Below are 27747 nucleotides of genomic sequence, written 5' to 3'. Positions count from 1 at the left end.
TTTTTTTTTTTTTTTTGTATTTTTAGTAGAGACAGGGTTTCACCATCTTGGCCAGGCTGGTCTTGAACTCCTGACCGTGTGATCCACCCGCCTCGGCCTCCCAAAGTGCTGGGATTACAGGCGCGAGCCACCATGCTCAGCCATCAATTATTTTATGACCAGCATAAAACACACCCTTATCACTTATGCCCTAACTTCCTGTAAGAGTTTCTTCAATGATCTCCTAACCCTGTCAGTCCTCATACTACATACAATTGACAGACTTCTGTCTAGAATGTTCCCTCCATACTTCTCTGCTTTTGAAGACCACATGCCCTCTCACTCTTCTGGTGTTTTTTTCATTGCACTTAACACAACATGATACATTATCTATACATGTATTTGTCTGATTCACTTCCTATCCTCACACTAGATGGAAAATTCCACGACAGCGGGGACTTTGTCTTGTTCACTGCAGTATCCCACTGCTTAGAAAAGTACAAGTTGAAGGCTCAATAAATAATTTTTGAATGAATGAATAATTTAATTCACTAATTCAACAAATTTACATATTAGGCACTTACATAATAGAGAAATTGTGGATGAAGCAATGAATAACCTAATACAGTTGTGATCAGAAAAGAAGAAAGAAGAAACACTAAGGAAGGTCTCTAAATCCAAACTTGGTAAATCAGGGGTTTTCTGAACAGAAGAAGTGACTTCTAAGTTCTTGATGTCACTTGAGAGATGAGTAAGAAACAGCCAGCTGAAGGATGGAAAGGAAACAGCATGAAATCTGATCAAGGTATGCAAGGGTCAGGGGTAGTGAATGAATAGCATATGCAAAAACCTGAAAAATGTTCCATATGATTTGAGTGTAGAACAAGAGAAGGTGAGGCCAGAGAGGTAAGCAAAAGGGCTTGGCAGTCATGTTAAAGAGTTCTGAATTTACCCTAAAAGCTACCAGAAAGCACTGAAGGGTTTTCAGCAGTATAACACTATGAACACTATCAGACCATCACCCAGAGGAACACCTGGCTGCAATATGAAGAGAGAAGTAAGGGAACAAGACAAGAAGTACTTGTACCCAGGAGTTCAAGACCACCCTGGGCAACATAGTGAAATCCCATCTCCATGAAAAACACAAAATTAGCCGGGCATGGTGGTGTGCACCTGTGGTCCCGGCTACTCAGGAAGCTGAGGTGGGAGCATCACTTGAGCCCAGGAGGTTGAAGCTGCAATGAGCTATGATTGCACCACTGCACTCCAGCCTGGGTAGCTAAGCAAGACCCTGTCTCCAAAAACAAAAACAAACAAACAAACAAAAGACAAAAAGCTGAGAGATGAGATGAAATGAATGATAGTTACCTAGTCTCAGAATGGAGTAAGAGAACATTCAGGAGGTAGGATCAATAGGACTTGCTGGCTACATAGACTCTTGGAGTGAAAGATAGGAAGAGTCAAGGGTGATACTCAGGTTTCCAGCTTAGGCAGCCAAGTGGATAGTGGTCCTTTCACTGAGATAAAGCACATCCAATAAAAGGCAGATTTGATCAGATGACAAAGGAGTTCACAGAGATAAAGCGACAGATTACAGGTGCTAGTGAGACTTCCAAGTGAACAATGTTAGTAGGAGAATTGACACAAACGACTGAAGCTCAGGATGAAGATATAAATTTGGGAATCATTAACATATGGATGATAACTGAAGCCATGGGAATGAGTGAAATCACCCCTGGAGGGTTTACATACAAAAAGGAATGCATAGTATTCCCTGGGGAACCTCAACATTTTAAAAGACAGATAGAGAAAGAAGAACCTAAGAAGGGGATTGAGAAAAAAAAAGTATGGAGGAAAACCAAGAAAGTGCAGAGTCAAAGAATGAAAGTGAATGTTTCAGAAAGAGGGGTAGTCATATTGTTTAGTGTTAAAGCAGGGCAAGAAATTTAAAGACTGCAACTTATCCATTCAGTTTAACAAGGAACATCAGCAATCCTGATAAGAACAGTTTCAGTGAGAACAAAAGCTATTATTTCAGAGATATAAACATACGAGTAAGAGGTAAAGCAGATAGTAAACACACACACAATGCCAAGAAGTTTGACTTTAACAAGAAAGGAACGAGAACAAACGCTAAAAGGGGAGCAGTGAGGTGGATAATTTTTTTAAGATGGGGTGGATTTGAATACATTTAAATGCTTTGGGAAGAAGCCAGTTTAGAGACAGGTTGAAGATAAAAGGTAAGTGACATATTCCATTGGATGGGGTCTCTGAGAAGGAAGGAGGAAGTGTATCTGCAGAGTACACGTGCTGGAATTAGCTTTAGGCCACCAGGAGATACCTTTAAGTTCAGTTCAGATGGGTAATATAAAAGCTACTCCCTAATTTAAAAAGCTCTAAACGTTTCTTATGTTTAAAATTTAATACAAATGCCTCTAAATTTAAAATAAAATACCCTTTTAAATTACTGAATTACTCCCCCCACCCCGCCCCACAAAAAAAAAAAAAAAAAACTAATAATAGTCAAAGCTATAGGAAAAGAGTCCCCAACCCCCAGGCCACAGACAGGTAGCAGTCCGTGGCCTGTTAGGAGCTGGGCAGCACAGCAGGAGGTAAGCATTACCGCCTGGGCTCCACCTCCTGCCCAATCAGAGGCAGCATTAAATTCTCATGGGGCACGAACCCTATTGTGATCTGTGCATGTGAAGGATCTAGGTTGCATGCTCCTCATAAAAATCTAATGCCCAATGATCTGAAGTGGAATGGTTTCATCCCAAAACCACCCCCCACCCCTTCACCTGGTCCATGGAAAAATTGTCTTCCACAAAACCAGTCCCTGGTGCCAAAAAGGTTGGGGACTGCTGCTACAGAAGGTAGGCTGAAACTGGAAAGTATATAACTTCTTGATAGTCTTTTAATTTGGTACAACCCTTTGGAATCAATTTGCTGGTATGTATCAAAAATGTAAATATTCACACTAATTATATTTCTGGGAATCTAGCCCAAGAAACATTATAAAATATTGTTACACAATATTTTTTACATTTTAAAAATATGTCCAGCATATGTTTCATGCCTTTTCTAAAGATTTTCTCAAGCCTCCTAGCAACAGTAACCTCACTTTTCTTAAACACCTATAGCACTTGCCTGTACTACTCTACTATTCCTTTGGCACTTTGTATATGGCATCTTCCCAACAGTACCCAGAGTAATATTTTTAAGTGTTATAGGACACATCCTCTATTTTCTCTGCCGAGGCAGTCAATTTTTCTGTCCAGAGCAAAGGAATATATCCACCATGAGACTCTGTGCTTTAGCTTATCTATTTGTCAATCATTAAGAACATTATAATGAGACTATACTAGAAATAACTGTTAGAGATTAGAAACAAGAAAATGTTGCTAGAATGCCTGAAATAGTAACCCTCTGGGTTTTAGCAACTGAAAGTTGAACTATTTCATACACTTTTCATACACAGTGACTTTAAACGGCACATTTAAAAAATTTATCTCAACCAGGAAAGTTTCTTCTAATACATTTTAAAACATTCCTTCTAAAAGAAAAGGCTGGCTTCTAGAGAAGTAGGTAAAGGAAAGTTTCATATCCTTGCAAGGAGAATTGGCAAAATGAAATAAAAGGAAAAAATATCTAAGATCAAGTGGAAGATTCAAATCTGCTTCTTTACTGTTAAACAATTACTCCTACAAAAAAGTGAATATTCTGTAAGAAATGTAATTAATATTCAAAGACTGTCAAAAACACAAAAGCCTTTTATCCCTCTATAATCTAATAATTAAAAGGAAGAAGTAATAGTTCAAAGATGAAGCTTCTATGGTTTGACCCTAAAAGAGAAAAAGAAGGAATCAAGAGACCAGATAGTATCAAAGATGACAGCAGTAAAGAAATAAGAAACAGAAATGGTAGTTCTTCATATTATAAAGGGGGTAAACTAGGAAAGGCATTGTTACCAGCAAAAAATTACAACTCAATTACACTAAAAAGATCTTGAGATGTGTTTTATGCACCTAGCTGAATAATGATATTTCAGTGATTACTGTTTGGGATAATAGTCTGGTAATTGGCAGAGTTCCCTCCTCCCCACTACAGGGGTCTTTTTAATCTAAAGAAAAGACAAGCAATCATCAAATACACTGATGCTATATACAAAGATGGCTGGCTACTACCCTATTATAACCAGGTTTTACAAATTCCATCACTAGCTTATAATTTTAATTATAGAAATCACTGAATTCTGTTTAATGTTTTTCTTTACATACCCTAATTTGCACTTTTAAAGTTAAGGCATTTTCAAGGAATCAATACATTAAAATTTCATAATTTATACATTTTATAGAATTCAAATTAGGCTGCCATATAAATGACCTGGGCATAGGATGTTGGTTATAAAAGACAGAATTATTATTTTTAATGATTGCTTCTCGTCTAAATTAAACATTTCAGATCTTTTCACAGTAAAGCCTAGTTAATATTCAGAAGCCTAATCCTAGTTATAGGCTTCAAAATTCAACACTTTAAAAGGAATTACAATATCATTATCTTGAACATCTTATTAAAAGAATGTGATATAAAGAATAAAAACATTTATATCTATGGAAACCTCAAAAATAGAAACCTCATTGTCTAATTCGTTTACTCTATGATAAAAATAACTCCTCCAATTGGAATATTTGGCAATTTATATTACCAACCGAATTCAATGAATCTAAGTAATGGGTAGCAAAATTGGAAGAATCATTTTTGCCTATGTATATTGTGCCAACGATCTCCTCAATTACAATAGCTGATTAGCAGTCATCTGCCATATGTATATCAAAATAGAATTAAAACTAACATCTTTCCTTTACTAACAAACTGAATCTAAACTGGAAAACTTGGGATAACAGATCATGATTTTTAAAACATTAACATGAAAATTGTCTTTTTTCTATTTTCCCATATTCTGCCCAGTGCACAGTCCTATTGGTGAGACAGTGGTCAAATATTACCTCACTTCTTACACTGAAGATAAAGAAAGAGGAAAGACAACTAATGTCTTAGCACAATCAAAAGCATCCAGCAAAAATTGTCAGGTACCATAAGGATAAAGTAAAAAACAGCCAAAGCTTTTGGAGAAGTGGCCTGCTAAATAATTTTAAACACTTCCTGTCTATGCAAGCTAAAAGGAAGATTAAACCCTCAAAAGATCTGGGTTGAAATGACATAAGTTTTTTGGGGAGAGATGGAGGAGATGGAACTTAGGTTTTTGGACACATACCTTTCATTTGAGAATAATCTCATACACCATAATAAAAGAAGGAAAACTTAAAACTATTCAACATACCAAAGAACAAGGAGCAACTAGTCTGGTTATTTCAACTTTAAAACTGTAAGTTACCAGTATCTCTATAGCCAGATAAACACCCAGTAAAAAATTACCAGAGTTTTTTAAAACTGTGACTGAATTTAGGTGCAGAAAATAATTAAATTACTGTTAAAATGGACAGAATTTGCTAATCAGTTGATCTTTAAATAAAATATTTGGGTTTATAGACTATATTGAGAATGATTTGGCAAAGAAAAGATGAGGATCAAATCTATTAAATACTATCTGATCTCATAAAGAACTCAAATTTCCAACGTGGAATGATATTATTAATTAAAGATTACATTCCACCTTCTTTATCTTTCAGAATTTTTGAAGCAAATCTGTTTTACCCAATTACATACTTTCAAAATTTTCCATTAACAAATATCTTTGTGGGGAAATGATTTTTAAATCACCAAAAAGTCAAAGGACAAGATGTTCAAGACTTTAGATAGTATCTGAGAAAGAATACAACCAGGGAACGGCTTTATCAAGGTGGACAAAGTTCAGAATGCCAGAATTCCTTCCCTGTTGTAATGAATATACTGCAACTTCCTGTGGTTTTGTGACTATCACTGGGTGTGGTAGTAAAACAGAAGGGAAAAGCCTCACACAGAAAGCTGAATGGCCCAAAGAAAACCTAAGTGGTGACAAGAGGCTAAAGGCACATGCAGGTACGCATCTTTTATGTTGGATGTGATACACTTACATGGCCCCTGTTGAATCTCTTGGGGACCAACAGTAAAGCAAGTTTAGAACTTCAAATCTTGAGACATCTATAGCAAGATGCTGATCCAATGTGGCTCCAAATATCTTCTGTTTTCCTGGCTCACCTGAAGAGGAAAAAACACTACAGAGGATGTGGGAACTGAATTTCTTTATGTAGTTTCTTCTAGAGCAACTGTCTGAAAGTTTTGGCCCAATCCTTTATGAAGTCTGGAGATGAGACACTTGAAGGACTAGTGAAAAACAAAATTCAAATGAAAAGGTGGAGTGAGACATCTAAAAGGGGAATACGAGAGCAAAAGATAACCGTCGTAGGTAAATCAGTGTTTCTAATCCTTAGCTGGACTCAGGTGGGAGGAGGCAGAGAAAGGAGAGAAAAAAACGCACAGATGTTTCTCCCTCCACTCCCTCACCCCAATTGCTACTAAAAATTCATGAACTACCTAGGCTTTTTGACCACATTTAGGGAGCGAATAAGCAAGGTTACGTGGAAGGTTTAAGCATTTTGTCCAGTCTCCCTCCCCGGGCTATATGGCATTAATAGGCTGCAGGGAGGCCTTTCAGGTAATGCTTTTTTTCTAAGAAAAGATTCTAGTGGAATACAGCTTGAAGCAATAAAGAAAGAGAAAAATAAATTGAATTTGTACAAAAATGGAAGTCACAGGACAATATACCAGATTGACAAAGTTTATCTAATTCTGTTTTTCAAAAGGGGTGGGACAGATTTCACAAAATAAGAAATCAGAATAAAAAGTAGTCTTAGCTTCCAAATAATAGAAAATATTTTTAAACTAAGCAACACAAACTACATGCTTCATTCTTCTATGAAATATTATCCTTGGAAAGATAATCTTTAAAAAACTAAGATTAGCAGAACCAAGTCTGATGTATATTACCACACGAAAAGCATAAAAATTTAGTCCATATTATGAATTAGATTCATTCTTAATTGACTTATTAAATATTTTCTTAAAAATATTTTACCTAAATTTTGCATACTCCAGCATTCATGTAATAGCCTAGGACATAAAACAATTTTCTTTCCAAATACACTCCATTTTAGCCAGAATTTATTTGAATTATGTCTGGTAAAAATACCAGCATTTTTCTGAAAAATAAGATTGGAGAAAGAATTAGATCCTTACCTGACGTGGCTGTTCATTCATTCGTTGAGGGTCTGATTTCACTTTATTACTAGGATGATTTGTGACTTTGGTTACCGGTTGTTTGAAAATTGATGCTGTTTGTCTAATTGGCAATGTTGTATTCAAGTCTGGTTTACCCTGTGAACATAAATTTATTTTTATTTAAAATTATATAAACACAAGCAGATGACTTCTTACAAATTCAATATCTATTACTTTAAATCAAATTATTCCAAACTTCTCAGTCTATCGCAGCATTTTAAATACTCTAAAGTACATTTGAAGCACCTAATACGTCACACATGCACGAAGTTTCCTCATAATAAATGAAAAACTTTTTGTATACATTTTTTTCTTTTGAGACGGAATCTCGCTCTGTCGCTCATGCTGGAGTGCGGCTCACTGCGAGCTCCACCTCCCGGGTTTACTTACGCCATTCTCCTGCCTCAGCCTCCCGAGTAGCTGGAAGTACAGGCGCCCGCCACCACGCCTAGCTAATTTTTTGTATTTTTAGTAGAGACGGGGTTTCACCGTGTCAGCCAGATGGTCTTGATCTCCTGACCTCGTGATCTGCCCGCCTCGGCCTCCCAAAGCACTGGGATTACAGGCATGAGCCACCGCGCCTGGCCAGCTTTTTGTATACTTTTAAGTGTGAGAAAATTCTCTCCATAAATTTCGTATCTGATTAGCAGGTACTAGTGACTTTAAATGAACAAATATGTTTAAGGCTGGTTTATGCAAAAAAAAAAAAAAAAAAGAAAGAACTTGGGGTTTTGTTTGTTTGTTTAGGGACAGGGTCTCACTCTGTTGCCCAGAGTGGCGCCCAGTGGCATGATCATGGCTCACGGCAGCCTCGACTTCTTGGGCTCAAGCAATCCTCCCACCTCAGCCTCCCGAGTAGATGGGACTATAGGCACGTGCCACCGCACACCAGGCTAAGTTTTTGTATTTTTTTTTGTAGAGATGGGGTCTCCCTACATTGCCAGGCTGATCTCAAACTCCTGGACTCAAACAATCTGCGGTCCTCAGACTCCCAAAGTGCTGGGATTACAGGTGTGAGCCACCACACCTGGCCAAGAACTTTAAGGATAACAATCAGGATAGCAACCATTTCTACATTCTGAGAATGGAGGGAAATATTGGCATACTTGGGCATTAAAATATAAACAACCTGATCAGCAATTAGGAGGCCAGACTTACATAAAACCACATAAATTAACCTCTTTTATATAAAAATAGGTAAGTAGAAATGGTAGTTGTAATTCCAGCAAACAGAACTCAATTTAGAAAAATGTGATGTGTTCCTTATTTTTAATATACAGAAGGTCTTTATAATGTCGTTTTGTTCAATGTCATTTTGTTATAACAATGATGAGAAAAAAATAATCCATTCCCAGCCTAAGCCCATCTGTGTGACGTTGGCATGTTCTCCCCAGGTCTGTTTGGGTTTTCTCTGTGTACTCCTGTTTCCTCCCACATCCCAAAGATGAGTGCACTTTAGGTTCAGTGGTGCATCCATATGGTCCCAGCCTGAGCAAGCGTGAGTGCAACCTGTGATGGGAAGGGGTCCTGTCCAGGGTGGGGTCCCCGCCTGGTACCCTGAGTTGCTGGGAGAGGCTCTGGCCACCCACGACCCTGAACTGGAATCAGTGGGTGAATAATAATCTTGTTTATATTAATCTTTCTTAAATGTGTGGAGAGCTCACACTAATTTCAGTGTTTATCATTAGAAGTGTTTTGGTCTTTATTTAGAAGTTTGGGATGTTTTGTGACCAGAAATATGCCACAGGAACTTAATTTTTGTTTATATCAATTAGCCTAGAGTAAATATGTTTCATTACAAGTCATATGGCTAAAAGTCAGTTTCCGAGAACCTATCAACAACATTAAGTGAGGACTTACTGAATATTATATTTAATACTTTTAAAGGAGACTTAACACTGAAGCTTCGTAAAGCCACATAACTTATTTACCTAGTTTTAATCAATCAATCAATAAAATCTAAGATGTGTTCCAATGAGGTCAAAATGTGACCAGAATTGCTATTAAGTTAATTTGCAATATTCTTAACAAGAAAGAAAAGGGAGAAAACACAATTATTGTGTTTTCTGAGATTCTGGGAAAAAAGATGAAGTTACATATACCTGAAAACAAAATACATCTGATATATTTTTGATATTTACAGGATATTTGATGAACTTTACTACTACCCCACAAAGAAACTGTAGTGTCAACTTCCATGCTCCAAAACAGGGGTTCTCAAACCTGAGCATGCATCAGAATCACCCAGAGGGCTTGTTAAAACACAGATGACTGAGTCTCACCCCTGGCACTGGACTTTTGGCAGGTCTGAGATAAGGCCTAGGAATTTGCATTTCTATTAAGGTCTCAGGTGTTATTGATGCTGCTATGCCCGGGACCACACCTGGAGAAGCACAGCTCTACAACAAAGATTGCAACTTGATCACAGGTGGATCAAGTCCAACCCAGAGATGAGTGTTCATTTTTTAGTGCCTTTAATAAATTAAGTCACCACCCAAAAATCTAGAGTTTTCATATAAAATCCAGAATTCTAGCTTCTCTTAAAACCTGAAAGATCTAGAAATACTGGACTTGGTTTGGCAACAATAGGCTGTGACTGGTTAGAAATGGCTGTCCAGTAGTGGCCTCAGGGTCTCCTGTTGCAACATTCCTCAACAACTCATATTTGCATTACCTGTCTGGGCCCTATAGGCACTGAGTTTGTGACCTCTACTTGAAGAACATCAGCATGCCTAGAAAGATAAGCCTCACAATAATCTGACAACTATTACAATTACAGTATTCTTTAGATCCACTATTAAATGTGTCCTCACCTCTACACCTCCCCACACAACACAGCCCTCCTCTCTGTTTATATTGGGCAATCCTGTCATTCCTTTATCTCATTTTTCCCCCAGTGTCTCTGCTTACCTTTAAAAGACATACTCATCTTACATGACTCTAACAGTATTATTTCTAAGGTATTTAGCTTTATCTTTATGGATTGTCAAAAAATATATAAAATGTGCAAATTTGGCTGACAAGCTGCAAAGTAACCACTTAGGTTGCCAACTCTATAAAGTGTGAGGCTCAGGAGTATGCATTTTAAATACTCTCCTGGTCATTCTGTGATGCAAAGAAAGTTTGAACACCTCTGATATATGACATCTAGACCATTTGGAGGCCCTAAATGAAGTCATCCAACCTATTAATGACAACAGGCAATATTCAGTCCTTAAGCAGCTTCACACATAAATGCTTAGAGGGAGCTTCTTGTCACTAATTAGGTATAATCAATATGTATCACTAAATGATACCTTGTTTGGCTTTTAATGTTTTTGTTTTTGAGATGGAGTCTCGCTCTGTCGCCAGGCTGGAGTGCGGTGGCGCGATCTTGGCTCACTGCAACCTCCACCTCCTGGGTTCAAGCGATTCTCCTGCCTCAGCCTCCTGAGTAGCTGGGACTACAGGTATGCACCACCACACCCAGCTAATTTTTGTATTTTTAGTAGAGACGGGGTTTCATCATGTTGGCCAGCATGGTCTTGATCTCTTGACCTCGTGATCCGCTTGCCTGAGCCTCCCAAAGTGCTGGGATTACAGATGCGAGCCACTGCACCTGGACTTTGTTCTTAATAAAGAATGATATACTCTGCTGGTATTAGAACAAAGGTGGCATCACGTGTCTACTCAGTAGACACACAGAAGTATTTGCAACTGTCTGCATGAGTAAACATATTCAAACCTGTGAGATTCTCATTGTTACCAAGGATGACTGGAGGCAGCAGGGACTACTCTAAACTGTTTTAAACTATGAATCCTGAATCCATGAAGACTGGAAGGAAGCATGGAATATGTCAAACTATTGATGTTATTGATGCTACACTGGTAAGATGGGCGTTTTTCCATTCACTTATGTTTCTGTGCAATAAAAAAAAAATTAAAAGAAAAGCCTGGCTAAAATACTTAAGATATACAACTAACTTCCATTGTCTAATGAGACAGTTCATTCCCCACTGGTACAGAATGAGACATTATTCAAAATATGCTGCATTATTCTTCACTCAATCTTATTTTGGTTTTTAGGATTTTTTCTCCTTTTAACTGGCCTAGAAGCTCTGACAACAGAAAGAATATCTTTAATTTGGTTTTCTAAAACAGTATCACATGAAGCTGAGTAATCTGTAAAGCTGGACTAACTAGTTTTCCCAGAAACCGTCAATTCTATTACCTCTATCCTGAGGACTGCCCTGAGTCACTATTAATTTATACCCAGTTGTGTGCCTTTTTCTACAGTTTAGTTTAGAATCTAAAGGACCAATCTACCATCAACTTTGGAGTTAAAAGCCAGACACTTTTTTATGGGAAAAGATTAAAGCTTTTATGTATACGCAATCTTCTTATAACTTCAATATAAGAAAAAGTGAAGTGGAAATTCTTTGTTACAAAATTAAACTGGCAAACACATTCTAATATCAGAACTAAGTTTCCAACTTTTGAAAAATCTATGTACAGACTAGTCCTCAAATCAAAATGTAATAAATTTTATAATGTGTATATTAGGCTGAAAGTATTGTTCTTGAGGATCTATTTTATCCCCCTAGTTGCAGGGAGGAACATAAAATAAATCTTTATTTTTAAAAATTTTACTTCCTCTTTCCAATAAGTATCTGAGATATATCATTTGTACATTCCCAAAGGACAAAATACACAAAAATTAATTTTTAAAAACAGAAAATCAAGGACAAGGAAAAAACAGATATCTGTTTGAAAAGATCAGTAGTGATACTAGAGCTGAGCATCAAATGTGGATCTGAATTTTCAAGGGGCCTGGGCAGAGAAACATTCAATTACACAGATATCATGGTCAGAAAGGAGGACGCATACCAAGTAATGAGGAAAACAAAAAATGTCCAGGTATTAACTCTAGAAGAAAATGGATAAAGGCACTAAACTTCACAACAAATATTAAGCAGATTTCAAATGTTTTTTTCTTTTTTAGTGACTTTCCATAAAAACCAAGAACATAAGACTTAAAGGACAACTCAGTAAAGGTGCCTAATTATTGGCACCTAGGGCCTAATTATTGTATAATCTTCCAGTGATCTCACGTGATTAAGGATACAAGAGAATAAAGAGGCATATGAAGAACATGTATCATAAGCCAGTGGTTGTCAATTAATTTTGTATTTCTGCCCCTTATGAGAAATTTCAAAATATATATACCCCACCTGCATTTTAAAGTCAGCAAGAATATTTCATATTTTAATGTAATCAGTTGCAAAGGATGCACTTACCAGAAGTAATTTAAATGCTAATACTTTAATAATGCACTGTTACATCTAACAGAATCTAAATGTACCCACCATTACCTATTGATATATGAACAAACTCTTCAATGGTTATAAATTTTCATTCCCTTTGCTCTTTGAATAATTCCATTTCCAAAGTTATTTCCTATTTTAAACTTGATAATCTTTCACTGATCATTTATATATCATGAAATTATTTCACTTTCTGTGACCATAAAGCTCTTAGTGATAAAACAACAAATTTCTTCTGGTTTATTACAATTATTAGTATATATGTGACCAAAATAAAGTATTACAATTTTTAGTACATAATTATATATATAGAAATTTATTGTGTGTGTATATATATATGTAGCTTAATGAAAATAATTTTTTAAACAATTTTATATTCTCAAGTGTGTATTACTAATTGCTAGAATGGGACAAGCTATAGCATCAATTCTATTCCTAGTGTCCCTTTTTCATAAATGTAGCACTGAGAAATGTTGTTCACATAAATGAGTAGATAGAATGAATTTTATTCCAAGTCACTCAAATTCTCTGAACTCCTTTTGAGTTACATGATAGAATGTAACAGTGAACCATCAAAAAAATTAAAAAATCAGTCAACATCTACATAAAGTCCTCTAAATTTTGTTGAAAGCAAATAATTGTACTTGTGGAAAGAACTGACTGTTCCTGAGTCATTCGTGTTCTCAATCCAGTATCTCATACTGTCCCTTTATGATATCAAACATTTTGTACCATGGTAATATTGCATGCAAGTGAGAAGTATGCTGTTCTGTAAAACGGGAGCTTGACTATAAAGGAGAATTACAGAAAAAATAATGTGTACTTCTATCACAGGTTACATTCTCAGATCAATTGAAGGAAACAGTGTATATGGAATTTAAAGATATCAAAATGGATTCCTTTAAAGCCATCGATGTCTATGAATATCATGTAAAGCCTCCACACAGCATAGTTTGAACACCAGGGACTTATACTATACAATATTGTAAATACCACTTTTTTTCAGTATGACTTTGAAATAAAGCTTTATGACAGTTCAAATTGTACATATTCTAGGGTCCAAGTCTAGCTCATTTTATCTTTAAAATTCACGCAAATTTTGCACTTTACCTTAAACATTAGCCATGTTTAAGGTAAAAATGTTGCTCTACCTACCCAAAATGTTCAAATAAAACTGACACTTCCAAGTATTATTCAAGTGTCATTTTAATTCTGTGGTTTTTGCATACACGCACACACTCCCCCAAAAGATACTTCAATTTGAGAAGCAGAGACTGTATCTCTAAGGTCGGTTTCCTCATCTGTAAATGAGAATAATAATAGCTACTGCATAAGATTCTTATAAAAATCAAATGAGATAATGCATGTTATGCTGCTGCTGCTGCTACAAATGCAGCTTTCATTCAGTTGATCATTGAACAAATATTGAGTGCCTACTATGTGCCAGGCACTGACTGGACCATCTATATATAGTCATTTAAAAAAAGAAAAAAATTCAGCCCTTAATAAAACAAGTTTATAGTTTATAATATAGTCATGTTGGTACAAATTCTAAATAAATAGCAGTTATTTCTTTAACCTAAACAGGTTATTGAACATGCTATTAAAATTTAGAAATTTAACCTGTTAAAGTTTTCCCAGAAATAAAGGTATCCCCTGGTTCAAACAAAGGTGTGCCTGAGTGATACCTTTAGGTCAAATGAAGGCTATTCTCAAAAAGTAATTGGAGATTTGCTCGAGAATATATACAGTAGTCCATAGTGAATGTCTTTCCACAAAATCAAATGCCAACAATGGAAAGTGCCTTACAAGTCTTCATAAGTTTTTAATATAATTCACATACCATAAAACTCATCATTTTAAAATGTACAATTTAGTGGTTTCTAGTATATTCACTAATTTATGCAACTTCATAGGTTTTTACAAAAAGTAAAGAAAAAATTATCTGGTACCCATGATGTTTATGCAGAAAATCTACTTAGTCTAATATCCTATGTGGGGAACAAGATTTTTTTAAAGGAGATCAATGGCATATTAAAATATTAATAGGATGGATGGACTATACTTTGAGCTCATTAAAAAGGACTACACCTGTTCACAGAAGGATGATTACAATTCATCAATGAAACAAGTTTTGAAGAGTTCTGCTTGAAAAATAACTTACTGGAGCTTTAGTTAATGTAAGATCATTAATAGACATCACCAAAAATGCCAGAGAGTTTCAACCAGATATCCTAGAACAGTCCTACTCAAACTCAGACAGTTATTATATGGAATTAATCATCTCCTTTACTTCTCAGTTGGCATTAGCTATGTACACATATTGGGAAAACTATGGAAATAGTGACACAAATGGTTTTCTGTAGGGCTTAATTCTATTGCCAACCTGGAGCCTACAAGTTAGCTTAACTCTTCAGGACCTACAAAAGTTTTGTTAACACCTGGGCATACTAAACAAAGCTTGTTAAAGCCATATCATGGACAACTCTGTTTCCGAATCTACCTTCATGATTATCACTATAGCCAAGTCCAGGCCCTCTCAAAAAGTTCTATCACACTCAGACACATTTGAAGCACTAGTTTATAATATAATAAAGCTGGTATCATACTGAACAAATCATTCTCATCAGCAAGCCCATTTGCTAACATGGCTAACATTCTTTTGTTCACTCTTTGCTTCCTAGCCATCTCTATCCAATCAATATCTACATGACTCAAATTAGCCAAAAGGATGGAACAGTACTATTATTAATAGCTAATAACCCTATTATCTTCATTAGGTAAAGAATATCAGCTAAATATCCTTTATGTATTCACTTACTAAAAATATTTCTGTATTTGAGAAAAATTAGCTCTTTGAACAAGAGAACATGAATTAGTTCTACGGTCTTTTGCTACATCTTACCCTTTCTTCCTTTATTCATTCATTAAACCAGTACTGTCCAAGTCACCATCATCCCCACCTGGACAAATACAACAGCTTCCTAACCGGTCTCCGACTTTCACTTCTGTAACTCTATGTTTTCCATACACAGTCAAAGCAGTCATACTTCTCCCTACATAAAACCCTCAGACAGCATTCTATACTATTCCTTATGCTGGCTGGCACAGCCCTATTACCAGGCTTGCCTACTTTAACCTCACCTAGTAATACTCCTCCACTCACTAAGCTCCAGCAAACCTGGCCTTTTTGTCTTCACATGATGAGTGCATCCTTCCTTAGAGAATTTATACTGGCTACTCCCTCCACGGGGAAAGCTTCTCCTTCTGGTTTTTGTATAGCACCTCAAGTTGAATATTTAAAATTGATTTTATTTACTCACATAAATTATTTCCCTAAAGTGACCTCAGTAAATGGCACCTCTGTCTACTCACTTAATCTAAAAACCAAGAACTCACCCTTAAGTACTCTTTTTCTGTTATGCTCTATACACAACTCATCAGCAAAACCAGTCAATTCTATTTTCAAAAGAGATTCAGAATCTGTCCACTTCTATCTCCACGGGCACGTGTCTAGAGCATCATCATTATCATCATCAGCAGCAGCAGCAGCATCCTACAACAGCTACTTGCTCCTCACTTCCACTTTTGATTTCAGCATCCAATTAGTAGAAACCTGTATTCAACAGTGGCCCGCACTTATCCCTTGGAGGGACTTTAGGGCCTAGAAATGCTAGACTTATCACCTACGACCTATTCATTCCCCTTCCCTGTCCCCAACTTTATCTACAGAGACCAGAAAACACTCCGTTGAGCAAGACTTTAATAACTGACAAACAGGATATCAGTATCTTTGGCAACAATTTTACTTTCTCCATAGGTCAGGAATGTTGGTGGAATAAATGAAGTCTTTGTTTTCGGTTAGGATGGAGGAATCCTAGGAAGGTAGAAGCCAAGAGGCAGTTCTTACCACACTATAGGCCCTACCAGGAGCTGGTCATCAGAAGGGTCCTATCACAGGGCTCTGATTGTAATTAACTGGCCATGAAGTACCTCAGGCAGAAATAAGTCAGTCCAGTATGGCATTACTTCAATAACTGCAAAATCCATAGTCAAACAAATGCCTATTCTGAGCTGCAGCAAGTGACCTGGCTCTTCACCTACTCCCTCACATCTTCTGCCAAGCTCCTTCTCCTGCTTTTAAAAAAGTGGTTTTCGGTTACAGATTCCATTGAGAATTTGAGGAAAATAAGCTCTCTCTTGGAGAAATGTACACAAGGCTGGATGCTGTGGCTCACGCCTGTAATCCCAGCACTTTGGAAGCCAAGGCAGGTGGATCACTTGAGCTCAGGAGTTTGAGACCAGCCTATGCAACATGGTGAAATCCTGTCACCACAAAAAACACAAAACGTTAGCCAGGAGTGGTGGCCTGCGCCTGTAGTCCCAGCTACTCAGGAGGCTGAGATAGGAGGATCACCTGAGCCCAGGAGGTCAAGGCTGAGTGAGCTGTGATCGCACCACTGCACTTCCCCCTGGGCAAGAAAGTGAGACCCTGTCTCAACAATAAAATGTACACACACAAAAATTGCACACGATTCAAAGGTTCCTGGAGGTCTTTCTGAGGCATGGTCACCCAGATTAGCAACCTCTCTGCCTACTGGTTCCTTCCAAGCTGACCTCTTTAAACCTTTAAAGGAAAAATAACCATAACATTCTCTGATCATGCATTCTCTTCTGAATATTGTCTTCTCTCTTCCACTTCTCATTCAAGTTTCTTGACAGTAAGTAGTCCAACCATTTTTGTGGAAAGGGGTAAAAATGCATGTATGTGTACATGTTCATAAATGCATATAAGCTCTAGACAGACATACAAAAAGCCTCATTAACAAGTTTCCTCTAAAGAAGAGGACTGGGACTGAGAGACAGGAGAGAGGGAGACATTTTCCACTGAGTATCCTTTTCACTATGTGCCCAAATCACTTAACCAAATAATAAAATTTTAAAACATCTGAAAGAACAGGCACATTGTTTTTCTAGTCTCCCATTTCCCAGAAACTTTCTGGAATTCTAAATAGGACTTATTCTTTCTATCCATTGAAACTGGTAATGTAAAGTCACCAGTTGCTTCATAATTTAGAAATCCAATGGCTAGACAAGTCTTTATCCTCGCTGATCTCTAACAAAAGTCTTGTTTTCCAGGCTGTTGTAACACTACATTCTCTTGATTCTCCTATTTCTTTTCTGGAAGGTCCTCTTACTCTCTACAAGATTCATTTATTCATTTAATCCATGGGCCTACAGAGTGACAAGATACACTTCGTTTGTCCTTATTTTGGGCATTATCAATGACAAAAACACTGTCAAAGGAGTTTTCAAAGTGTGATCTGAGAATTCCTGGGGGTCTCCAAGATCATTTTGGAAGTCCAAGAAACAAAACTATTTTAACTTGATCTTCCCCACTCCACCCCCAAAACTTGCCCTTATTCCCCTATCCCCTGACTCCCTGCCCCAAGTGACCAAAGCCAGAATTGTTGCATGCATGAATTCTCTTTCTGTAACCATCAGGTACTTCTATCTAATTTCTCAAGTCTCACCTTTCCATACTTTCTGCCACAGGATTAATTCAGGCCATCTTTATTTTTCTAGACTTCAACAGCCCAACTATTCTCCCTACTTCTAGTTTCATCCCTTCCCAAATCCAGTCTCCATACTGTGCCCCATTCTATATACCCAAATCTGATTCTTATCATCACCACTAAGTTTCTCAAACTACACAGAAATTGCCACCAAGATAGATGAGCTCTCCACAAAATGTTTTATTATTGTTGAGGATAATTAAAACAAGTACTTTCTAGATCATGTGACTGAAAACCTAGCATACAGCCATATACCTATCCAAGTATGTGTTTATACTCACAATAACATACTACCACCTTAAACCAAGATCATTCATGAGAAATAAATAATGGCAGACTTAACACACAACTGATTCCATTCAAGAGAATATGATGTTCTTTATTTTCAAAAGTATCCAATTTGGGTGAATAGAGAAATGTGATGAAAGAACTGAGCCTTTCCAAGATACCTGTAGTATTGTCAAGCAAAACTAAAAAATAATTTGTTCCATACCATATTCATATTGCAAGCAATTTATAAAATATGTCATATGTCACATTAAATTAATGTTAGGGAACTTGAATTTTATTAGTTTTGTAGATTTAATTTATAAAACATTTGATGTTAAGACCTAGAAACACAAATTCAGTATGTTTATACATCTAAAACACTAAAATAAACTTCTAGTGACAAACCAAGCTACTTGAAGTTCTCTAAACATATCTTGCACTTAGAATCACTGTATTCTTGCACTTAGAATCACTGTATTCTTCTTTATCCTAGAGTGTCTCCAATTAAATTTTAATATCTTGCCTCTCCTCCCAGTTCCCTGCTAAAAATGTTGACAGTCACATCTATGAAACCCCGCAACATCTCCTCTTTGAAAAACCAAACATAAATGCCTAAACAATATTTAGCTTTTGAAGCAAAGGTTTGGTTTTTGTTTGCATATTGAGAGGCAAAGCTCTGGAGCCGTGCTGTTTGACACTGACTAGGTACATCTGGCTATTTAATTTTAAAGTAAAACTAAAAATTGAGTTATTCAGTCAGACTAGCCACATGTCAAGCACTCAACAGTCACCTGTGGCTGAAAAGAGTCCCGTCATCACAGAATGTTCCCCTGGATATGCTGCTCTGTAACTTTTCCCTTTAAGGTCTGAGAAACCTGCTCATGACTTCAAATATAAACTGTGCGATGACTTCCAAATCTTTCTCTAGTCTTTTTCCATTAACCTAATGGAATATCTTCAGTAACCTTCTTGATATTTCAACAATGTCAGTTGAAGAGATGGAGGTGGTGGTTGGAAATAATTATGGCAGTCAAGAAAATCAATAAGATATAATGTAATCAAGAATGGAATGGATTTTCAGGGTAAGGTTAAGATTGAGTTTGAGATATCTGAAATAGGTACTGCAAAAATAGTAGTAGAGACTAAAAACAATACCCCCTTCACCCTACTCTCCCATCCTAAAAGAATTTAAAACCACTCTGCAGAGTTCTTAAAAAGATATCTTTCTGGCCGGGCGCGGTGGCTCACACTTGTAATCCCAGCACTTTGGCAGGCCAAGGCAGGTGGATCACGAGGTCAGGAATGGAGACCATCCTGGCTAACACGATGAAACCCTGTCTCTACTAAAAATACAAAAAATTAGCCAGGCGTGGTGGCGGGTACCTGTATTCCCAGCTACTCGGAAGGCTGAGGCAGGAGAATGGGGTGAACCTGGGAGGCAGAGCTTGCAGTGAACGAGAGGGTGCCACTGCACTCCAGCCTGGGCGACAGAGCGAGACTCTGTCTCAAAAAAAAAAAAAAAAAAAAAAAAAAAAAAGACATCTTTCCAATCATACCTAAAGGATATTATTCATCACCAGTAATTCACCTCTGATGTGGAAAATATGTTAAAATCATAGCTTATAATTACTTAAGTTATAATTTAGCCTGTTTCAAAGTTTATTTTGTCAATTAAAGCTCTAATTCTTTCAAGATAAGAGTTTAAAAAACAGAACATGCTGGGCATGGTGTCTCACACCTGTAATCCCAGCATTTTGGGAGGCCGAGATGGGTAGATCACCTGAGGTCAGGAGTTCGAGACCAGCCTGGCCAACATTACAAAACCCCATCTCTACTAAAAATACAAAAATTAGCCGGGCGTGGTGGTTGGTGCCTGTAATCCCAGCTACTCGGGAGGCTGAGGAAGAGAGAATCGCTTGAACTTGGGAGGCAGAGGTTGCAGTGAGCCAAAATCATCCCATTGCACTCCAGCCTGGGCAACAGAGCGAGACTCTGTCTCAAAACAAAACAAAACAAACACAACAATGTACTGAAGCCAGATTTACAACCACTCTTACCTCAGATTTCTATTAATTACTTTAAAGCTCTTAGCTTTCTTTACACTGTACTATCATAAAAAAGACATAATACAGTTATTACTTAACTAGCCACAAATACATTTTCTGCTTCATAGAGCTACCTAATATGTTGTTGGTGTTACTTTCAAAGAGAACTTATTTTTTAAAATGCAAAGCTCCACTTTCTGACCATCTAAATAAAATCACATGCAAAAAGACCATGCCTCCAAAAATTCATGGAGAAAGCTTCAGAAAACAATGAAAATGAAAGGCATTTCCAAAATAATGTATAGTATATTTATTTATTTAATAAACATTAATTACCACTATACACTTCTGAAATGAGGTGGATGGTAAATCAAATAAACATAAAGCAGTATTTATTAAGTACCTACTGTGTGCTAGGCTTTGGCTACATAGACAAAAACAAAAACAGGCATGGTCCTTGCCCTCATGGAGCTCACAGTCTAGCTAAAGCAGACAAACAAGTCACAAACACAATGGCAAAGCACCAGGGAAGCATTATGGAGGAAAGGATTGGTTCTGCCTGGAGTATGCAGGGAAGGCTTCCCAGAGATGGAGACAACGGAGCTGGGTCTTGGACGAGTAGGAGTTCACCAGATGAAGGGGAAAGGGGTAAGCACATTCCAAGCAGAGCAAACAGCGCATGAGCAAGCAGAGTCTTGAAAGCGCATGCCATGGTGCAGGACGATGAGCGTTCCAGCGCAGCTAGAGCAGAAAGGTGCACACAAACTGAAGAGATGAATTAGTGTTTGGTTTTTGATGAAACGTAAGTGTCAGAAAAATAAATCTGCACATTACACTTAACGTAACTAAACTGTGGTTCTGGTACAGAACAGTAATCTGAAAGTATTCTTCATTTCATAAATACTGAAGCCCCTTTTATAAGTACCCAGCACTGTGTTTTAAGATGTCAATTTTAGAAACATAAACCTGAATTTTCCTCTGTACATTTAAGAAGCAAAGTAACCCCAGAATAAAGGTTTCCTGAAGCTGAAATCACAATGATTTATACACACACAAGATCCTAACTTTTGCTAACTTGGGCTCCCCGTCTACTGCTATTCTTACCTTTCTTAACATCTTCATAATGACCAACTCAAATCCACCCCATAGTTAAGGAATACAGAGGCAATTTAGCCTTCTCTTCCACTCTGCCTCTCTAAACAAAGGACCTGCCAATGTCCCTATGAAAACCAATGCAAGGTATTATGCTATGAAGAAACAATGCATTTTGACCTCCGTATCAATTATTAGAAATTATATTACTGTAAACTGCACAAATTTAAGCTGAATTCCGAATGAAGACAGGTATGAAGCAGAGACCCCATGCCCCTCAGAAAATGTAAAATGACAAGAGGGAAGAGAGCTTGGGTCAGAAAGTTTCCAACGCTGGCCACGAGGCAACACTGTTCACTGAGGTGGCTTGGTGCTCAGGAAAGGGGGTGGCTTACGGAAAGAGCAGTGTGGAAAGCAAAGGAATTAACGTGGGTCAAATTTACTTTGCTAGATGTTCTAAAAAATTCCCATTTACTCCTCACAACAATGCGAAGGGAAAATTTTCTTTCTTTAATTTTACAAATGAGAAACCGAAGGCCCTTGGAGTCTAAGAAAGTTTCTCATGACTGCATCAGCTAGTAAGTAGCAGAGCCAGTTCACCAAGTCATGTCTTCCTGGGTCCAAAGCCCTTCTTACTCCACTACGCTGCCAGTGGGTTCCTAAAATGAGCCCACTGGGACTTACGGGATTACATGAGTCCCATTAGTCCCACACATCAGTCACATCTTAAGAAAGAGAGCCCCTACTTCTCCCTCCACTATTTTCACTGTCACTGTGAAGACAATGGTGGTAGCAATACACATACACACAGATCCCTGAAGTTTAGAGGAAGAAAAACTAAGAAAAAATAGTCACATAGGTTTAGTTGTCCTCAGGGGAAAAGCAGCTTTCTTTGTAAAGATAGTGGATTCTTTAACACAATTAAATTAGTACAGGCTTAAGTATACCTCATCTGAAATGCCTGTGACCAGAAGAGTTTCAGATTTCAGATATTTTCAGATTTGGAATGTTCAAACTGTATCGTAATTCAAATGAGATTTGCTTCAATTGCTATACAATAAACTATCAACCAAACAGCTCGATAAAGCTAAGGGCTAACGGAAAAATATCCAAACATAGTATTAGAATATTATTCCAAAAACTCATTATCTTCAACATCATCAAAGGTCAAAAAAAAAAATCAAAAACAAAACACTGCCCCTTCTCAAAACCTGAACCTGAAAATCAATACGTAATTATAAACTATGAGATAAAGATACCTGCCACATTAAAATGTTGCCACTTTTTGGACAACAGGAACGATTTTGAGGGAAAAAGAAAAAAAGCAGACAATTAACACTAAAGAAACCTTTTGTAAACAGCCCCAGTGGGTCAGAAAGCGTGACGTTCACTGACCTAGAGAGATACTGAAATGCTATTTTCTACTGTGCACAATTTACTTATGCTCTCTCTTGCTGGGACAGGGTGGGCAGGGTACGGGGACATGCATGGGACATTTTGACAACCAAAATTCCAGTGACTATGATGTGAGATACTTTTTGGACAGCTTTCGAAGTCGCATATACATGCGATAAGTAAATTAACCAACCTTATTTTGATTGAGAGGATCGTTTCGCAGTCTCTGTTTGTTCTTCTGTAATTTACTAGGCATCATCTTTCCAGTTCTGAAGTCAAAACTGCTGAGATCAACAGTATTTCCCAGGTACCTTGCCAACTGAGGCTTGCTTCTGAACTTCTTACCACTTGGACTAAAAGAAAGATAAGGTTAATTGAATAAAAGGCAACAATATTTACTCTAGGTCTCTACATAAGCCTTTTCTTCATGTCTTCCTCTACCCTCAATTGATACCCCATTCTATTGTACATATTTTTAAAGAAATGTTAAAGTTCTGCTAGGCATGGTGGTTCATGCCTGTAATCCCAGCACTTTGGGAGGCAGAGGCGGGTGGATCACCTGAGGTCAGGAGTTCAAGACCAGTCTGGCCAACATGGTGAAACCCCGTCTCTGCTAAAAAAAAAAAAATACAAAAAATTAGCCGGGCGTGGTGGTGGGCGCCTGTAATCCCAGCTATTCGGGAAGCTGATGCAGGAGAATCGTTTGAACCCAGGAGGCAGAGGTTGCAGTGAGCCAAGATCGCGCCACTGTACTCTAGTCTGGACAACCAGAGCAAAACTCTGTCTCAAAAAAAAAAAAAAAAAAGTTAAAGTTTTACAGGGAACTCCGTAACTTCCCTGTAAGAGATCACGTGTCACCTAATATAACGCTCCCCTAGGTAGTCCACTAGAACACATAACATGTTGCCACAGCCTATCCCACAGGTCACTCAGCAACTACTGCGAGAACCTAAATCCAAACTTCATGCACAGCATAACAGGCATACTAAAAATGTCTTCAATCTCACAAACTTCCTTTCCAAATTGATTTTGAAATGCTTTTTTTCCCTGCAAGTATTACATATACAACTATGCCAGCAATAATCAGAAAAAAACTTGATAACAAATTAATCTGAAGTCAGTAACCCTTGTTTAAAACACACACACACACAGACACACACACACACACAAATATGTGGAATCTATATCATATTTGGGCTCATAACACTCACAATAAAAAAATTCTTAAATCTTGACAATATTTAAATGCTAATACTACTGAAATGAGAAAACTAGAGCAAATATTTGTGAATGTGCTTGTACCATCCTGACATGAGTTTTGTTAGCCAAACTCCTCCCTTAGGGAAGCACATGAAGAATAATTTACTTCTGGTAAGTAATACCGCCAAAGCTGGAAAGTTACAAAAATGCCAGAATTATATGGAGGACTAGTCTTTCCCAAAAACATTTTTTCCTGTGTGGCATTAATCTGTAAGAAATTTTTTTATAGGAATAATGCCCCAAAGTCTCACCTAATAAATTTTCTGAACGAAATAAATGTGCTAGAACAAAGTCAGTGTGGTATGTCACAAGAAAATTGTGAGAATTCTAGAATACTTCTCAAAGAAGTCAACGTGTCACATTTAGAACTTAACCTTGCACCAAGTGACCACAATAAAAGAAAAATAACTCATAAGAAGATAAAAGGAAAAAGGCTGAGAGATCAAGCAATAAATATTCTCTTGGAACAAGAAAACTTCTCTCTGGGTCAAATCCACAGCAATACACCCCTGACTTGTCACAAACTCTTTGGTAGTCTGTCCCAACACACTTCAAGACAACTGAAGATCCTATCGACATTCTTTTTCCACAACCACATGACTTAAGTACTCCTGAAACACAATTCAAGGTATAGAGTTCAGCAGGCAGATGAAGATAACAACCAGTAACAACAAGAACAATACAAGAAAGCACCAGAGGAGAGAGTACAGGATCCCACACAAGCAAAGCTCAACTCCAACTCTAACCTGGATTTCCAGAATACTCAGTATCACAAAATAAAACAGCAAGTCACTCGCAATATTGTCCAAAACTTGAATCATCTCTGCCCACCACACAACACAGTTCCACCCCCAAAACCTGATCTTCTATACTCCACACCTGTGTCAGCAGCACTGCTGTCCACTTAGCACTTCATTCTCCAAGCTAGAAGGCCACATTACAATCCTTCAGCACCCCCATGTCTCAGTCACACATCCAGTACCAAGTTCTAAACGTTAAGGTTCCTCAATGTTGACAAAAAAGCTTCACCTCCTTAATAAGCCATCAAAAGCTTTACGTCTGTTATATTTTCTTTCCAGACTCTTTTCCCACCAGCCTTGGTGGCCTACATTCCAAACTCTAAATCACCAAAATATGCCATATACCTTTGAATCTTCCAGTCATGTCTTTGCAGATGGAAGGATGAGCACAGAAACATCCTGCCTATCAAAAGGCTATTAAATCCTCCAAGTCCGGCTAAAATGTGCTCCACTTCCACTAGGAAGTCTTCTGAGATTCTCCAATTCAAGTCAGAAATAATCTACTACCACCCAAAATTCTATTTTCATTACAATAATTCCTATATATTTCCTTGCTGAGTCAAACAACAATGCCACTTTTAAACTTCAAACACCATTAAAGGCTAGCACTGAACAAGGTAACTTTCTGAGAGCAAAAAACCTTATCAGTTCAATACTAAACGATGTGGTTTTTGCAGACACAATGAGATAAATACTATCGCTTATTTAAGTTATATGGCATACAATTTTTAAAACTAAGCTAGAAAACATTTTCATTAATGTTTTACCACATAAGAAATAAAGTATTATACTTTGTCATTATACTAATGACCTAAATTAATATGAAAAATTAGTAAAGATTACTCTGCTATTATGTCACTTATAAAAAGCTGCAATAGCCAGGCATGGTGGCTCACGCCTGTAATCCCAGCACTCTGGGAGGCCAAGGCACGCGGATCACGAGGTCAGGAGATCAAGATCATCCTGGCTAACACGGTGAAACCCTGTCTCTACTAAAAATACAAAAAAATTAGCAGGGCGTGGTGGCGGGCGCCTGTGGTCCCAGCTACTCAGGAGGCTGAAGCAGGAAAATAGCGTAAACCCGCAAGGCGGGGCTTGTAGTGAGCCAAGATCGCGCCACTGTACTCCAGCCTGGGCGACAGAGCGAGACTCCATCTCAAAAAAAAAAAAAAAAGCTGCAATAGCCATATGGTCCTTATTATCAGATACTCAGGTTATTGGTAAACAAGATTCTGATAAACTAGTTAACATACCACAAAAAATGAATAAACAAAATCTCTCCACAAAATAAAATGACAATTCCGTGGCCAGGCACAGTGGCTCATGCTTGTAATCCCAGCACTTTGGGAGGCCGAGGTGGGCGGATCACCTGAGTTCGGGAGTTTGAGACCAGCCTGATCAACATGGAGAAAACCCATCTCTACTAAAAATACAAAATTAGCTAGGTGTGGTGGCACATGCCTGTAACCCCAGCTACTCAGGAGGCTGAGGCAGGAGAATCGTTTGAACCCAGGAGGCAGAGGTTGCGGTGAGCCGAGATCGTGCCACTGCACTCCAGCCTAGGCAACGAGCAAAACTCTGTCTCAATAAAATAAAATAAAATAAAATGACAATTCTCAGTTATCCCTCAGATAGTGCAATAAAAAACAGTTCAAGAGTAGACCCCATATTTCAACAGATTCATTTTCCACAAGATGAAATGTTCAGGCAGTAACTCTTACCAAAAAGATAAGCACACTGCTCTTAGCATATGGTTTAGCGAACAAATAGCAAGCTATTTATGAGGGAATCAATTAACAAACTTCACAAATTAAACCTGCAATAAGTAGTTCCTCATTTAACAGTTGAAATGTCAGTTATCCACTGCAGCTGAAAACATAATAGAGCCTCAGTACAATGTTCCTCTACAGAACAAAACTCATTAGCGATCAGTTCATTTTAGATACCTTTCCCCCAAATCAAGATAATTTGAACTCAATTAAAAGGCTATACTCACGAAATGTGATCGCTTATGTTTATCATCTAGATTAGCAGTTTATTAGCAGTTTAACACGGCTTCATATTATTTCTATGTTTATTGATTTTAAAAATGAAATGGGGGGCCAGGCACAGTGGCTCACACCTGTAATCCCAGCACTTTGGGAGGCTAAGGAGGGCAGACTGCCTGAGCTCAGGAGTTTGAGACCAGCCTGGGCTAACACGGTGAAACTCCGTCTCTACTAAAATACAAAAAATTAGCCCAGTGTGGCAGCGTGCACCTGTAATCCCAGCTACTTGGGAGGCTGAGGCAGTAGAATCGCTTGAACCTGGGAGGCGGAGGTTGCAGTGAGCTGAGACTGTGCCACTGCACTCCAGCCTGGGCAACAGAGTGAGACTCCATCTCAAAAAAAAAAAAAAAGAAATGGAAGGTATTTATTATAAACAAAAAGGCTAGACATCCTCTACTAATAAACTAAATTAGCAATGAAGGAAAAAAGGTAGAAGTTTTAACTATTAGCATATTCAAAAGAAAGCTGGAATATTCGCTAGTAACCAGCAAATTCTTATTCATAATGAATCACCATTTCCTGTCTTACTACAGATGGAATTCTTTTTTTTTTTGTTTTTTTGTTTTTTTGAGACGGAGTCTTGCTCTGTCACCCAGGCTGGAGTGCAGTGGCCGGATCTCAGCTCACTGCAAGCTCCTCCTCTCGGGTTCACGCCATTCTCCTGCCTCAGCCTCCCGAGTAGCTGGGACTACAGGCACCTG

At 37.8% G+C, this 27747-nt stretch overlaps 1 protein-coding gene across 1 annotated transcript in view; it reads right to left on the bottom strand.

Moving 5' to 3' along the window:
* Positions 1-27747, bottom strand: part of MBD2 (methyl-CpG binding domain protein 2) — an 82451-nt gene that overhangs the window by 35126 nt on the left and 19578 nt on the right. Inside the window, exons 2-3 of the mRNA XM_011978055.1 lie at positions 23132-23291; positions 7216-7353 (exon numbers count right to left, since the gene is read on the bottom strand). Of these exons, the coding sequence (XP_011833445.1) occupies positions 7216-7353; positions 23132-23291 (298 nt within the window). The remainder of the gene's footprint in view (positions 1-7215; positions 7354-23131; positions 23292-27747) is intronic.

This window comes from Mandrillus leucophaeus, unplaced genomic scaffold (genome assembly GCF_000951045.1).
Source record: "Mandrillus leucophaeus isolate KB7577 unplaced genomic scaffold, Mleu.le_1.0 Scaffold1030, whole genome shotgun sequence".
In the NCBI taxonomy this organism is placed as follows: Eukaryota; Metazoa; Chordata; class Mammalia; order Primates; family Cercopithecidae; genus Mandrillus; species Mandrillus leucophaeus.
The sequence above is the reverse complement of the archived record's forward strand: the minus strand, read 5'-3'. Positions and strand labels throughout refer to the sequence as shown.